The sequence below is a fragment of the Watersipora subatra genome, chromosome 5, assembly GCF_963576615.1.
Source record: "Watersipora subatra chromosome 5, tzWatSuba1.1, whole genome shotgun sequence".
NCBI lineage: Eukaryota > Metazoa > Bryozoa > Gymnolaemata > Cheilostomatida > Watersiporidae > Watersipora > Watersipora subatra.
Genome location: NC_088712.1, coordinates 20,778,152 through 20,795,242, shown reverse-complemented (window position 1 = coordinate 20,795,242; position 17,091 = coordinate 20,778,152). Strand labels below are relative to the sequence as shown.

Genomic DNA, 17,091 nt, shown 5'->3' with positions numbered 1-17,091 from the left:
GTACCATTCTAACTTTTAAATGAAGGCGTTTGTTTATTTCTGTGTATTCTACAAGTTTAATTAAGTTTATGCTATATATGCAAATATTTATAGCATTTTGGAGAAATCTGGGCATGTCCTTTTCTTCTAGTACACTGGCAGTCCTGAGCCATTAAAGATTAGCAGGTGTAATGTGAATGCCCACAATTATTCCGTAGTATGACAAGGTGGCCGCGTGGCGTACCAGTCAGCACACTTGGCACCTAACTGGTGTTACCGAGTGCGAAGCAGTTTTTTCCGTTTCTAGCAGTTAAAGCGTGTGTATTTTAATAGCTATAACTGGACATACGATAGACCAACATACAAACACTTAGATTCGTATACTATATATATATATATATATATATATATATATATATATATATATATATATATATATATATATATATATATATATATACATACATATTATATATATATATAGATATAAGAAAGATAAGATATAAAATAGAGTGACTATGTGTAAGCAAAGAATAACTAAAACTATACAGCAGATCACTAGCTACTTGAACTAAGTATTGTTGAGTATTCATGAGTGGGCGGAAATGTTTAGTCTGAACTATTAATTACTTGGAGTTGCCTATCCACCTTCGGTTTTCTATTTTATAAGACACTCCAAACTTTGGATGCTTAAAGATGTGGTTGCGTTAAAAAGGTCGATTTAATGAAATCAAGACCAATAAAAGGCTAAAACATCAGCTACAATTTGATGTCATTTTTGTCTTTGTAGACCAATCCTGTCCAGAGATATATATGCGTTTGAATGAGGCCATCTGCCATCAATGACGCAACTAGTGATACATCTAAAAGAAATCTAATCTAATATAAGGTCGCTTCCTTAGCCAATCATCAGCACGAAATTTTTATATAGGTCGTAATAAATGTTATCACTCGTAAAACGCATTGTCTGTGATCTCAAACTTAGGAATTTTACTCTATTATTAAATCGCATAAACATCAAAATTTACTAAATTAATTAACATCGTTACTTTAATGAATTACTCGATCGACACGTTTTATTGACAAACGACAGAATTGTAATAATTGCTGTTAAGTTACTGCGAAGGTGACTCCGAGTTTTCTGTGCATCAGGTGGTTAAAGTGCTACGCAGGAAGATAGGAGAATGGAGGTAAATTTATCTTTTACTTTGAGGTTCTTATAGATATACTGTTGAGTTTACATTCAGATTATATTTCCCTGTTTGAGGTTATAATGTAATTTCCTGCGCCTGCGAGATACGTATGTACAGTGAGTTCTTGACGGCTTCTTAGTAATACATAGCATCTAGCGATACAATGGCTTAGATTGATGAATATGCTAAAGGTAATATTTTTAGTACTCATTAATACATGAACTAATTAATAAAACTTTAACTTTTTGCTATCACTAATCATTGTTTTATAATTTTTATCGTTTCACTGAGCTATGTTTGCTTCAAATTTTCTGTGGCAGTTTTATCAAGTAAATTAGATTTATGATTTGACTTTGGATGTTCACTCCTCACTTGTAGAAAGTGAAGAAAATCGATTGATTAATGCAAATCTTTAACTTCCAGAACCAAAGCTTCGAATCGTTGGCTTGGTGTACTTATGCTTTTGTTAAACATTTATTCATTTTTAAAATTACACTCGCAATCTATCCAACTCCCAATTTGAAAGCTTTCAGTAGATACGCGTTAGAATAACATATCTATGTATAGCATATATTTATTGCATTTGTTTTACTGATTACCAGATGTGGTCCCACCAGCCGAAGCAGCTTAGTCAGTGAGGAAACTGCCATAAATGGGAAAGAGAGACTTGAATGTGTGCTGCATAAACCATGACGTTTCGTTTGAGTTTTCTGTAGTAGATGAATTTGTCTTATTGTATCAGCTGAAACTATGTGAGTGGCCACGACTAGATGGATATTTTTAATAAAAGCTTTATGCTGAGATGACAATTTTTGTGCTTGTAAAAATTATATAGTAAAACAATATTGTTCAAGATAATGCAAAACATGATTTGCAGAACATTGAATACATCATAGCCCCGTTTTGCATAGCTCAACCATTTGTTTAGTACTTGAATCAACTAATCAAATGTGACCCGTGAACTTTTTTCTACACATCGATACCAATAATGACTCAAAAAGGTTGACAGTCGACAATACAATGTACATGACATTTAGGGATGTAGTTGGTTTCCTAATTTATTCCATAGTATAACCAGTTGGACAGTGTAGTGAATTGGATATATGGATGTCCGCAGAACTGGAGAATGTGAGTTCAAATCCAGTTTGCAGCAGAATTCTCATCCTTAAAACTCTATTCCTATTTATATTCTTTTCAAAGACGCAGCTTGCTTATTTTACTTCGGTAGTAAGAAATTAGTTTTCGGTGAGGGCAATGATATACAGCCCCACCCCCAAGGAAAGGCGATGGGCATAATGTGGGCGGGGCTTTTGGGAGACTGTATATCACTAGTGTGGGTAGCGACGGAACTGTGCCGATACAAAGACCTTATTCTACATAGTTTGCTTGACAGAATTGCTGTAGACCGGTGGAATTGGTAGTCGGTACTAAGATGTTTACACAGCATTTACAAGAAGCTAATATGACAAGTTTTTAATTTTCCTTGTTTAAGGCCTTTGAGACATTGGTAATAATGTATCTGTAGCTGGATTTAAAATTTTATTCTAACCAACACGAGCAAATACAAGATAAAATATATGCCAATAGAGCCGAGTAGGACTAGACTTTTATGGCAATAGCCGATGTGAATACGAGATATGGAGACCGGTTGTATCACGCGTTACATCATTTCGGGCAAGTCTGGGCATGTATTTTTGGCCTGAACATTTTGACCGCAATAAATTTTTTTCAATTTTAATCTTCAAATCTCTTGACAATGAGATCGCCTAATACAACAAACAACATATCAACTGATACCTAGACAAAGAAAAATACTATCTTTTAAAATCAACCCAAATTTGACACAACCACATCTTTAAAAGCTCAAAAACGAACAGTTAATCGCAGCCATCACGAAAACGCCGTAGATTGGGATCCCTTTCCAAAATGGCTCAAATGGGACGTAGTCGAACACGATGGGCTTTGTTTACGTTTTCATGCAACCTCATTCGTCAAAATATTTTCACAAATATACTTTATGCATTCAATAAAACCATGTCTATTGTCCTTACACGTCTATTTCATCATCATTTTAATGCTGTCACTTTGAGCACTGATATCTCAAAACCTACCGTAAAAATTCCTTTAATTTTTTAACCTTGCTGGAAGGAGTGCGTATCATCCTCTGATAAACATGACGAGCCTGTTGGTCACCTGTGACAGTCGAAACATGGTGCAGAAATTGATCGCGCTATATGGCAAAAAGTATGGGTCACATGATCAGACTACGACTAGACGATTAGACCAAGCTGAAATGAAACTGTAAAGCAGCGAGCATTTATATTTAATACAGAGTTTCCGGTAGAACCTAAAGTGTTTGTCATAAACTAGTGCTACGAGACGCTTTATGTTGAGCCTTTTATTGGCCTTTAATCTCACGTGATAATATCACGCGTCGAAACAATAATCACAATGTTTGAGTAGGTCATCGACAGAAAGATATTCCAAACTATGGCGTTTTCGTGATGGCCGCGATTAACTGTTCGTTTTTGAGCTTTTAAGAGCTTGTAATCACATTTCTATATTCTTTGCACCTACAACACAGCAGAGTAAGACGTGGTAAATCTTTTGATATCAAATAACTGTAACATGAATTTTGTTGCAAGTCAACTTTTAACGGAAAAAAGCGAAAACATTTGGAGTTGGACAACGAGAGAATTGATTGTCATTGATGTAAATGATTCATTATTAATATGATTTTGCGGACACTTTTCTACTGATCACTTGATATTATGGGTTTATGAAAATCAAAGATTGTCAAAGTGGCCGTCCAATAGAGGTGGCGGTCAAATAGAGGATGGCGCTATATCTTTCAACCCTTCTCTCAAAATGGCGGTCAAATAGAGTCGGCGTTCCAATAGAGGTGGTGTTCAATTAGAGGTTTTACGGTATTTGCAATCTCCCCACGACCAAACACGAGCGGAGCGATTGGTTGAGAGTTTTATGATAAATGCATGTGCACACAACTCACGAAAATTATTCATCAACACCGTCGCAAACCCTTGTACCGAAATCTCATCAACAAATTTAACCATTTTTTCAATGGAGTCGTTCAAGTATAATAACGATACAAAACACATAAAAACCTATTTAAATATATTACCAAGTCTTTGTAAATTGCCGACAATATCTTAAAACTTACCCATCTGATCGGATTATACACAAATAGACAGATTAGTTTGGCCGAAAATCGTTATTAAAACTTGCCAAGCCTTACTTTTATCAAAATGAAGACCGGCAAACGAAACGCCGAGCGACAGAGAATAGAACCTTTAAGTCATGCGCATTTCACGAAAAAATAACGTGCACATTTCATGAATCTATAGCATTGTCGAATTGCCGAAGGTTTCTGTAATTAACGTAGAAGTACTGAAATATAATCGTTTCATTTTTGCCGATTTCAAAGTAACTGACATTTTGGACACTTTTGAGTACTTTGGTTATCTAACTGATGTCCAAAGCAGTGAAAGTAAAGGAAATGACGATGATATTTTTTCTAATGATACTTATGAGATTATTACAATATTTGATTGTAAGTTTGGATGACTATTGAAGTGTTATAGTCGCACTAACAACATCGATGATGGGCAATATGTTACTGCTATTATTTTTTCTAAATAGTTTTGTTAAATAGATTTTTGAAAAATCTATATAAATATCACAACTTCTGGATATTGTTGGCTATGATGTTTTGAAATGTAAACAAAATTGTGCATTGGTTTTCTATTATTACTATATTAATAATATTGGTTATTCTAATAATATCAGTGCATTTTACTTTTAATATTGCATTTCTCCTATTGCAGGGGGAGAGATATAAACATATAATATTTTCCTTTGATTATTGCTGTTTGTTGTATATAATAACACCCACACCCAGTACATTACAGTTACCATTGCAGTTATCCTATTGCACTGCAGTGCCATTTGACTGCTAATATTGCATTTCTCAATCATCAGCAACTTTTCTTTTTTCCAATATCACTTTGGTCGTGGGCTGTATGACAGGGGAATTTCTAGTTGTATTAGAACAGCCATAATTATAGCCTATGGCTGTTCTAATACAACTAGAAATTTAAAGGTTTCCCATGCTTTGTTTTATTTTGTTGGGTTGCTTATTAATTATCTATAGTTTATGCGGTAGTAATCTATGCTTTGACACAATAACATCAACCAACAGAAGCCCCTTGCACCAAGTCCCTTCCTCATTTCACTACCCATCACTTTAATTACCACTTTAATCCCCACTAGCTGGCCATATGTGAAAATAACTTTAGGCGCTTTCGAATCCTACACACGTTCCACATAATCATCAAAAAAAAATTTCTATGACACTGTTTAGATATTGCATAACTTCCAAAAACATAGAGATAACTTATTTATAAATACAGTGCACCCCCGCCGTATAACATTAATTCGTTCCGACGTTGGCATCATAAGGCAAAAATGTCGTATAGAAACCTACAGAAAACTATAGTAATTACCTAATGCAAACACTCATTATTAAAAAACATCTAAATTCTACAGACGTACTGTACTTATTAAAAATTAGCAACAAGCAACAGTATATCAACCTTAGTAAATATAGTTAACTTATAGTCAACGTAATAACTCTAGCTTCGTTGCAATGGGAATAATTTTCTTATTTCTTCCTTTAACGTCGTTATCAAACTTGAACCCATATCTAACGAATTTACGTTATACAATCATGAATGTAGTCATATAGCTATATGCATACAATAAATTAAAGTTCATAGTAAATATTATTTTAAACGCACAATATACTTTCCCTTTCGCTTAACTGTTACTAAATTTCGATTCACTAACATAATATCAAGCATTTATGTAAAACAAAGAATGCTGTTCAACTGAAGGAGAGCAAGCATCGTATCTCTTTCAGGCGTTGTGGGAGGGGTTTTGGCAAATAGCATATCGACATCTTCGACGTATTCAGCACACCGACTGTCAAACTTGGAGTTTGGAAAAATTTTCATTGGCATCATACGGCGAAAAAAATGTTGTATAGGGGAGGGGGGGGGGCGAACGTCTCATTACACCAGATTTCTAGAAAACAATATACTTTTTGCCATCATTTTATGCTGCTTCAGGTAAAAAAGCAATTGAATACAGAGTACCATCACAATGGAACAGTCTTCCAATAGAATTATGCAAAGCCTCTGCATTTATTAGTTTTAGAGTTAATGTTAAAAGCCATTTGTTAACACACAGACGGATGCACACACACCGTAAGGCAAAAAACCATTAAACAGGCACACCGTAACCCGGGTGCACCGGTTTTAGCGGCTTCGAAAAGAGTACGCAAGCAACCGTCGTGACGAGCCATTACTTGATTAACATCAGCTGACAGAAAATCCCAGATAGGTGTGAATTTATTATCGCTGCCAGCGACTAGCATGTAGGTCTCCTGAGACTCCTCTTCTAGTGCCAATTGTGTTTATATTGACAATTTCATCTAGAGTTTCAGCTTACCAGCAAAAGTCTATACATTTACCTACATATTTTATTAATTATAACTGCAAACAATTTCAATAAAACACTAAATTTTTTATGGGATGAAAGAATTTGGATATAGAGGAATAGCTACCAATTAAATAGCGAATACTTCTGCATTGAATTCCTAATATCGCTGTCAAGTTACGCTTCGAAAATTCAAATATCTATGCGACGAGCGTTTGAATAGCATACGCAGCTACACGATGGAAACCGCATACCCCAGATCGGTGCCAATGCACTTTCTTATTTGACAAAACTAGGGGCACACATATGGAATCTAAAAATGACCTTGATGTTAGTTTTCCAATTAAAAACTGTGAACTCACTTAGCTAGATTCCGCAAGTCCCAGAGAAGAGGAGTCGAATCAGACGATACACTAGCCAAATACTGAGAACAAGCTGGATTGTACTGGACACTGTGTATGGACTCATCTGACTTCGCAAATAACACAGGGCCTAAAACATGACCAGATGGAGTCATTATAAGATAAGAAAACTCAATTTTAGAGAAATTTCATCACATTATTCTTGACCTGTTTGCTCAACCATCGATCATGGGTTAGGATTCTATTGCATATGGACTACCATATATGCATGGAAATGCTGTACATCGTATACATGTATGCATGACTGCATCTCTAATGTGTCATCACTGTATGGCAGGGTTAGCATTAAAAATCAAATGATTCAAATGTTTGATGCAAATCATGATTTTGTCTGGGAAAAACGCACACACTTTTTTTAATCTCAGTTTGTGCATGCATCTGTGTATGATTCAGTTGGTCCAGCTACAGCTATTAAAATCTTGTAGTGAAGAACCTGTACCGGGTAAGACTTGATCTCGGAACCTTCCGTTCCCCAGACAATGCACTAAAGTTCTAAACCATTGAGCTACACGAGATAGATGGATTAATTGGGTGACATGAGTGGATATCTGGGTGAAAATAGCATAACAATTACGCAATTCATTAAAGCTTGCTTTCACGGCTTTTATTAGCAGGAGCTCAAATGGCAAATAGTTGCCTGGCAATGCGCCAGGCAACTACATGACCAGTCATTGTTTATAAACTGATTTTATTATCCGTGCTACGCCGGGCATTTCGCTAGTCTATATATATACATATAAATTTCAAAGTTTGTGTATGCGTCTATCTGTGTGATTTAGTTTGTCAAACTACAGCTATTAAAATATTGGAGTGAAGAATCCGTACCGCATAAGACTTTATCTCGGAACCTTCCATTTCCCAGACATCATGCTAAACCATTGATCTACGAGACATTGGTGGATTCACTGGACAATACATATGTCGCTATGTGGGTGAAAATGCTTGCTTGTAAAGTTAGTTGTTTGACAAAGTTTGAAAACCTTTAGCTTTTTTATTTTCTATCTTAATTTATTTCAACTACACTTTTATCATGATATGCAGTTTGAAAGTTAGTATGGCAAATGTTGTTATATGTTAGATACAAATCAATTTTTTGCCCAAAGACCTTTTTACTACCCGGGCAACGCCGAGTAGTAGCTACAGCTAGTGGGTCACAAAGAACATAAAGATCAAAGATTGTCAAAGTGGCGATCAAATAGAGGTGGCGTTCAAATAGAGGTGGCATTCGATTAGAGGTTTTTTCGGTATATACCACTATGACACATGACCAATACAGTCGATGAAAATTCACTAAAACCACAGTACCTCATAAATCACAGCAATATATTCATTATATACCATTCCATAGCAAAAGTTTTACTACAACTTACGTTCATTTGACCTCAAATCATATATAAAAGCCTCTCCTTCATGTGTGGCAAGCGTGAACACAAAGTCATTACTTGGATCTGCATCAATGGAGTAAACAGGCTGGTCAAGAGCAAACGATTCCTTCAGCACACCTCTATAAGCACATAGTCCTTGATCACAAAACTAAAATTAGACAATATATTTGCTCTGAGTAAATCATTGAATGCTCAAACTTATTATTTTAGTTGATAGCTCTTTATGATTTTCTTCCATCAACAATAAGAATCAGAAATCACTAAGAATCATTGATGTCATATAAACAAGAAAAGGCAACCTGCAGTACAGTTTACTCTGTCATACGACACTAACTCGTTCTAGTGCTGGCATCGTCAGGCAAAAATATCGTATAAAGGAGTATAGAAACCATAGTAGTTACATATCTAATGCAAACAAACCCTTAATAAAAAACATCAAAATTTTATATTTATACTATACATATTAAAAATTAGTAATAAAATAATGTTAGCCTTAATAACTATAGTTACCTACAATAACCTTGATGTGTCTAGTGGTTATGATCTGCAATAATATACATCATTACTATGTACAGAAAGTAATTTAACTTAATTGATTTTAGCTTACTAGGCATACACTTGAAGCTAAGTTTTAGTATGTATTTTACTAACTTGAACGACAATTCTGTCATCGAGTTGATAAATCGTCTTATGAAACATGACAAATGTTGAACTGAAAGAGCATCGCACCTCTTTCAGGCGTTGTGGGAGGTATTTCCGCGAATAGCATACCGTTATTTTTGTGACTACATGTATGCAGCACATCGACCAGCACATTTGTATTTTGAGAGACCTTTGTGTTGATATCGTTTGGCAAAAAAATGCCATAACGAAGAGACGAAAAAACCATGTTCCACATCGTACCAAAAAAATGGTAAAGAGGGACTAAGTAACTCAGGAGTACACCAAAAGAGATAGAACATGACAATTCACTGGCAAGCCTATGTGATGAACCTTTTCAAGTTGAACCTGAAAGTATGCAACCGAGTTGCACAGTTGCGACCTGTTTTTTAGGTTGGGAACTGGTACAAGCCTTTTAAAACTGGTTTATAGACAAACCTATGAAGCGACACTAATGTGAATGATTAATGCAGTAAACTTACATAGCTGATTACACGCACCTACAGAGAGTGAAGTCATTCTCTGTAGATATTTGTGAACATTATGTATAATATTAGTTAGCTGATTACACCCATCTACAGAGAGTGAAGTCATTCTCTGTAAGAATAGGTGGACTTAGTAAGACAATTATGCTGTAGGGCAGCCTTATTCTTTGAACATAAAATTTGCAATGGATAAAAAAAAATGAGACCGACTGAGAAAAAAACAGGATATTTTCATATATTTTTATAAATACAACGGACACTCTTTTAAAGGTTGACATTCCAACAAAATCCACATTACAGTTAATTGATATCAAAATATTCACCATGTCTTAGTCTGCTGTGTTGTAGGTGCAAACTGTGTGGAAATGTGATTACAAGCTCGTAAAAGCTCAAAAACGAGTAGTTAATCGACGCCATCACGAAACCACCGTAGATTAGAATCAGTTTATTTCTCTGACGTAGTTAATCCATTTGGTTATTGTTTTGACACATGATGTTCTAACGTGAAATTAAAAGCCAATAAAAGGCTCAACAAAAAACACCTCGTAGCACTAGTTTATAACAAGCACTTTGGGTTATACCGAAAAGCCCTTATCAAATAGAGATGTTTGCTGCTTTGCAGTTTTGTTTCAGCTTGGTCTAATCATCTAGTCTTAATCTGATCATGTGACCTGTACTTCCTGCCATATGGCGTAAAGAATTTCTGCAGAATTTTGCAACCATCAAAGGTGACCAACAGGCTCCTCATGTTGATCAGAAGATGATATGCATTTCTTCAAGTGCTTAATGTGACTTAATGTAATCAGTGCGTAATGTGACAGCATTACAATGATGATGAAATAGACGCGTAAGGACAATAGACATGGTTTTATTTAATGCGGGAAGTATATTCGTGAAAATATTTCGTCGGATGAGGTCGCATGAAAGTGCAAACAGAAGCCATCGTGTTCAGCTACGTCCCATTTGAGCCATTTTGGAAAGGGATTACAAGTTGGCTGCTATTAACTTTGTTTCTGAGCTTTTAAGAGCTTGCAACCACATTTCCACATATTTTGCAGATACAACACAGCAGAGTAAGACATGGTGAATCTTTTGATACCAAATAACTGTAATGTGAATTTTTATGCAAGTCAACCTTCAACATAAATATCACGTAATGTAAAATGTTTATGTAAAGTTTTTGCTTTGCATTACAAAAAACTTCCGTAAAACAAAGTATTGAATCAAGGTGCAAGTTCTCAAATTCGATTTGAACAACGCGAATCTTGCAGTTTGCTTTGAAAGTACCGCATTAAGTATCGTAATAAGTGTGCTGTCGTAATGCAAGGTAACGCGGATAAGCTTAAAGCACACGTAGTAAGATGTCAAGCTGACAACACCAACTCAGATAGTGATGCTAGTATTTAGGTGATAGAAGTTGAGTAATCTGCCACTGCTCCTAACACTAGCAATGCATCAGTACAAGTAACTCATCAAACCTGTGCCAGTGTGAGCAATGCTGCTGTTGTTACGCGAAACCAAATACAAGAGGAGACAGCGAACGATATCTGGATATATTTGCAAGACTACCAAGAATGAGAAAAACATTTTTGACAAAGCGGTAAATTCTACAGTCAACATTATTTTGAATTTTACCAGTTATCTATTTTTTATGGCATGTATAAATAACATAAAACAGTGGTTGAATGTTCTCTTTATCTCAAACAAGCCCTGAAAGGTGTTGTGAAATGTGGAATGGTGAATTGATATGTAGGCCCTACATGTGTTTTGTGGGCAAAATAATTTTTATGAGTAGTGAATGTGTTAAAATATTTGATCAGTTGATATTATTTTTGTTTCAGCTCGCTAAATTCATCTATGCTACAAACAGCTTATTCTGGATAGTGGAGCATCCAACATTCCAACACTTTATGAATCTAGTTCGACCAGGTTACACCCTTCCTACGCGTAAAGAAATAGGCAGCAGACTGTTAAATGAAGTACATGCAGAGATGGAGAATGAATGCTAAGAGCTAGCTGACCAAACTGTGAATATGTCTCTAGAGTCTAGATGGATGGTCGAATGTGCACAGTGAACCAGTTGCATGTGTAATTGTCACCAACTCGGCTGGAAAAACTTATTTGACTGACACCCTCGATACATCTGGTAATGCCCACAATGCCAAAAGCCTCCATTGACTTGTCCAAAGCACTATAGCTAAAACTGAAAGACAATTCAATTGCAAAGTAAAGTCATTTGTTACTAATAATACCACCAATATGGATGCCACGAAAGACAGCTACAGGATGACCAGCCCACATCTCGACCAATGTATGATTGTGGAACTCGCATTCTCAATCTACTAGCCAAGTATCAGCGATATCAGCAGTGCAGAAGCATTTAACGAAAATAGTGAAGTACTTCCGAAAAATTCAACTGCCTCCTGCTTTGTATAGAGCTGCTAGTGGCAAATACCAGCCTATAACGATCGAAGTAAGATGGAACAGCTTGGCTGACACCCTGAAAGCGTATCTAGATAACTGGCACATACTCCTAACTACTTGTGAGAACAACCATGCAGAGCTAGATGAAAATATAGTCAATAACGTGAGCGATCTAAGCATTAAAAGAAACTGTGAAGGTTACTTAGCTAAGCTGCAGCCTATTGTAAAAGCATTGGACAAGATGCAGATGGCTAATTGTACAATAGGTGATGCAGTTGAAGTTTAGAAAGATCTGGAAGAAGAGGTGTTGTCTGAATTATCAAGCACTGATGGTGCGTTTACACTGGCCGACACCGACTCCGATTAGGTGCCAATACCCCGACTCAGACAGGTACCTCCGACATTTCACGTATGGGTGCCGACACCGACTCCCACTTTACATTGCAACGATCAAACGATTTTTGTCGGTACCAACAGCCAATCACAGCGTTTCGCCGTTCTGACCTTCACCCGACCACGCGAAGACGATTACACATAAAAATCAACGCGCTTGATGTGGAAAATTATATACTAGTACTACACTACTACTACTGCTCCTACTACTACTGCTAGAAGCAACTACTGAATGCCAAGCAATGAATGAATGATGAGGCAATGAAAATCCGAGCAAAGAACTGTACGTGCAGTTCTTTCGTCCGAGTAATTATAATAAATAAAATGAATAATGAAGAAGATTGAATGGTGAATGTATATTTGTGGTAGTAGTAGTGCGATGGACGCCGGGCCAACACTTTACACTTCTTGTAATTATTTGTTTGTATATATTTTATATGTCTGTAAATATTTTATTATATGAGTTGTCCTTTTTATTCTCTCTTTATTGCCTTTTTATTGTTGGCCTTGTTACTCGTTATGCTATCAATTGTCGTCGTTTATGTTGTCATATCAACGCACTAGCGGGCCTAATTATTGGCCATTTAAACATTGCTAGCCGGTGTTCTCACTCGGTCCCGTTAGCCGGAACGGGCAATTTTATTGTATATAAGGGAGCAACGCTCACTTAGTAGACAGAGCAAATGGCCGTACGCTCCTCGGCTAGTGAATTTCCTTCGCTAATAAAACATTGAATGAAATCACACGCAATTTATTTCTGTATGACATAATCTAAATCGTGCCAAGTAAGGGCCGGCAAATTTCTTGACAGTTGTATTTACAGTCGTACTAGTAGTAGAACTAGTAGTAGTCGTACAACTGGCTATTCACTTTTAATTAATTTAAATTAAAGAAAAAAAACTTGGATTTTTTGGTACTCTCGTGTTCACATCGTTGCTAGCCATGCTGGTTCACTATTAAAAAGAGAACGACGGAAAGTTTAATGACAGTCTTCTAGCCTCTCATTAAACCTAGCCCTTTAGTTTCATAAACTTAGCACTGTCATTAAAGCCTAGGCTCATTTAACCAGAGGCTCCTAGCTTCTGATTGGCTGATGAGCGTCCGACTTGTCGGTGCAACCGGGCACTGCTGGGTAGCTCCGACACCGACTTTCAGATCGGTGCCGACACCGATTTTTCTGTTCACACCTACCGACACCGACTCATCAAATTTGTCTGTGCACGACAAAATCGGTGACAAAATCGGCCAGTGTAAACGCACCATAGGACTGTCCACTTCAACAAACACAATAACGCGAAACTCATAGCGTACCACTACCTTGCTAACCAATTAAAACTAAAATATAGAGGGGCCCGACTCACGATCAGGGCGCAACTCAGCACTTGATCTATGCAGTTATGATTTTCCGCCTTGTGTACCCAGCGTACTCGAATACTAGAGTGAGACGGATCTATTTTTGACATTCTGTTTTGCCTCAGACTGGAATCTGTAGCCTCACTCATGTGGTGGAAATCGATTCGGCAACTGCCAGCCGCAGTATTGAACATGATAGAATGCCTGCTTACAGCGACCTACTCTAGTGCTGGCATTGAGCGGATATCCTCAACATTTGGATTTGTCCATTCAAAAGTTGGAAATAGACTGGGCACAGAGAAAGCTGGAAAACTTGTATTTATTTACAGTATGAACAATACCTAAGTACATATTCAGTCACATATTGTATCTAATACTACTACCCTTACAGATTTACAAAGTTTTTGCTTCAATTTTAGCAATTGTAGACCATTATGCTCTGCTCTTCACTACCACGCAATTCATCACTGGGATTGAAATTCCTTACTTATACATAGAACTGTATGTAATATATTCACTTTATTTGATAAGATTTCTGCTCTGTATTTTTTCATTCATGTTTGATTAAAGGTTCATTCTGAAATTTCTATGTTTTCTCTCCTTTTTTTCAAAACAACTCCGACAGTACTATTTTAACAGATGATTCCAGATAGGTTTGTTCAATACTCACTCATGCAGCAGTAGTAAGTGATGAAAATGAGACTTGAAATTGCAAAAACCTTGGTCAAATTATATAAACCATAAAAACCGGTTCAAACTAAAAAACCTGGTTTATTCGTTTTTTTAAAATAAAAACCATAAGTTTTTTCAACTCTGTAAAGCGACATTGAAGGTGTGTGCTTGCCTTAACTTATTGCAAAATTACTGTAAACAAGTAGCAAGTAAAAAGGGATGCGAAAAAAAAAGTTGTTGATAAAAACTGATAATATCAGTTACTGTACAGTTATTAAATTGAAAAGTTAACTCTAGTTTTTTCCTTTTTGTATGACAAAAGAGGCGAGTTTGGGAAGATCTTAAAACGGATTAGGCAATTTACATGTATTTTACTGTTCTTACAACATGAAATTCCTATTTACGCTGTATGAATGTCAGCTGTATTTATATATTAATCCATTAGATTGAACATGCAAATGCCAATGTCATTTTGTGAAACGACTCAATCAAGTTTTATCGATTTAAATCTTGAAAAATCCTGGCAATCAGATCATCACAAATAAAAACGGCAAATGATAGAGAAACGCCAATGTTTTCTGATGAAATCTGCGGAAACTTGGTGTAAGTTTGTCTTCAAGATGCAGTTTCAATTTTCGAGATTTCACTCAGATGCATCTTGAAAATTGAAGCACACATTTTCTAAAAGTTGCCTTAATATGAGTAGAAAATGACAAGTTGAACAATTCACGTACGTAGGGACATCATGCACCATGATTTTTCCTCCATTCCCAGCAGAAAGTAAAAGTTGATCAGATGCATTGAAGGACACAGCAAACACATTGCGTACGTGTGTTTCCTTCATGACGTGAAACTGTGGATTTGTCTTGCAAATGGTAAGTGACTCTGACACTGGCCATATCAGCACTCGCCTATCATCACCTCCTGAAAGAACAGGTCTTACCGATTAGTTTTGATTCAACATAATAGGCTACAAGCAGGTCTATTTACATTGTAATGTCCTATATTTATAATATAGGACTATAGGACAATATATAAACTATATTTAGTTGTATAGAAATGTGGGCTTTAAAGCAGTGTTTACAAATGTGTCAATAAAACGCGTTTAAAAAAATAGGGCTTGAAGTTTTTGTCTATAACAAAAGCAGCAGCATAATTTGCTTCCTTTTTTTCCTTTTTTTAAATACTGCTCAGTTTTACATATTGGCTATTGTCATTCTGATAGTGTGACCAATCGGTAGGAATAGCAGAATATAAAACCAAGTAACTTGAAATACAAATTTACTGCACTAATGTAGATTTGTAAAAACAAATGTAAAAACTGTAAAAGACAATGAACTAGGTTAGCTAAAAGAGTCATATAGCATAGCTAGTCTTGTTCAAAGTGGAAGACAAAAATGAATAAAATGTAAAACATAAGCTACATTTGAAAATCTTAGCCAGTATGTGAGCAAAAATCAAACTTTGTTTCATGCTTTAGTTATCATCTAAACATCATGAATTGTTAGTGTCCACATCCACTGCACAGAGGAAGGCCATTAACCTCGTGGTCATTAAAACAGCTTGGCGCATTGAACTCCGTCGTATATGCTATGAAGAATTTGTAACAAAATGTTTTACTCCAAAAAACACTTCGTGTATTAAATAATGAAATTCACACAAAAAATTACTAAAAACAAATATGCTAAAATAAAACTGCATTGCTTGATGTAAATCTTTGGATACTTGCAAGGTAAGCGACCAGAGTGAAGTGAAAATTTGGTCACGACCAAATTTTCGGTAGCCAGATTCCACAAGAAATATGATTACGAATTTAACGTTAACGGCGTATGCATAATTACCAGAAGCTAACAGCTCGTTGTTGTTGCTGTAACTCAAACCATTGACGCATCCAAAGTGAGCCTTGAGGTCCGTTTGATGAAAGGATTTTACGCATCTAAAATAGTTCGTTGTCCATTCTTTGAAACATTTTTCTAATCCACGAGCTCGTTTATCTAAGGAATCTACACTTGTAGATGTGCGCTTTTTGTACCTCATAGAATAGTTTATAGTCAATATAACTTATTATGAATAGTCACTCCCGTATCAATATTTAATAAAAAGAATAACTGCAAAAATTAAGCCTCGCCAACAGACGTGAATTTCATGCTGTCATCGCGAGGCCAGTCAGCTCTATGCTTAATCAAAAAAACTCGCTGTAATATAGCCTTCGAATCTTCTTCGGACACTGTTGAATTATGCTTGATATTTTCGTAGTACGCGTACCATATGTAGTTTCGTTTGATGCTGTCTACGTCTATGGATAGCCCGTTTTCAAGATAATGTAAAAACGCTGTAGAGTTATTCGTAAGAATAGAAGTTACCCTATATATACCACGGTATCATTATAAATCAGCAACGAGGACTACCGAATGCCTAGGCTTTTTTACGCACAAAGAAATTATTCGAGTCGTGGTTACATAAATAGTTTCAATCGGTACAGTGAGCAGGTTAAACTTGAGCTCTGGTTTGAGTCATCGAATGTTTCGAGTGTATAGTACTTATTTTACTATTTATCTCAAACCGAAACTTTGGCTGTCGTCCTTGGGTCGAGTAGAACTGACTAAAG

At 36.1% G+C, this 17,091-nt stretch overlaps 1 protein-coding gene across 1 annotated transcript in view; it reads right to left on the bottom strand.

Moving 5' to 3' along the window:
• The window catches only part of LOC137396540 (DDB1- and CUL4-associated factor 5-like), a 33,923-nt gene extending 17,327 nt beyond the window's left edge, over nucleotides 1–16,596 (bottom strand). Inside the window, exons 1-4 of the mRNA XM_068082852.1 lie at nucleotides 16,325–16,596; nucleotides 15,218–15,407; nucleotides 8,482–8,615; nucleotides 7,052–7,181 (exon numbers count right to left, since the gene is read on the bottom strand). Of these exons, the coding sequence (XP_067938953.1) occupies nucleotides 7,052–7,181; nucleotides 8,482–8,615; nucleotides 15,218–15,407; nucleotides 16,325–16,520 (650 nt within the window). The 5' untranslated portion in view covers nucleotides 16,521–16,596. The remainder of the gene's footprint in view (nucleotides 1–7,051; nucleotides 7,182–8,481; nucleotides 8,616–15,217; nucleotides 15,408–16,324) is intronic.
• Nucleotides 16,597–17,091: the final 495 nt, after the last annotated feature.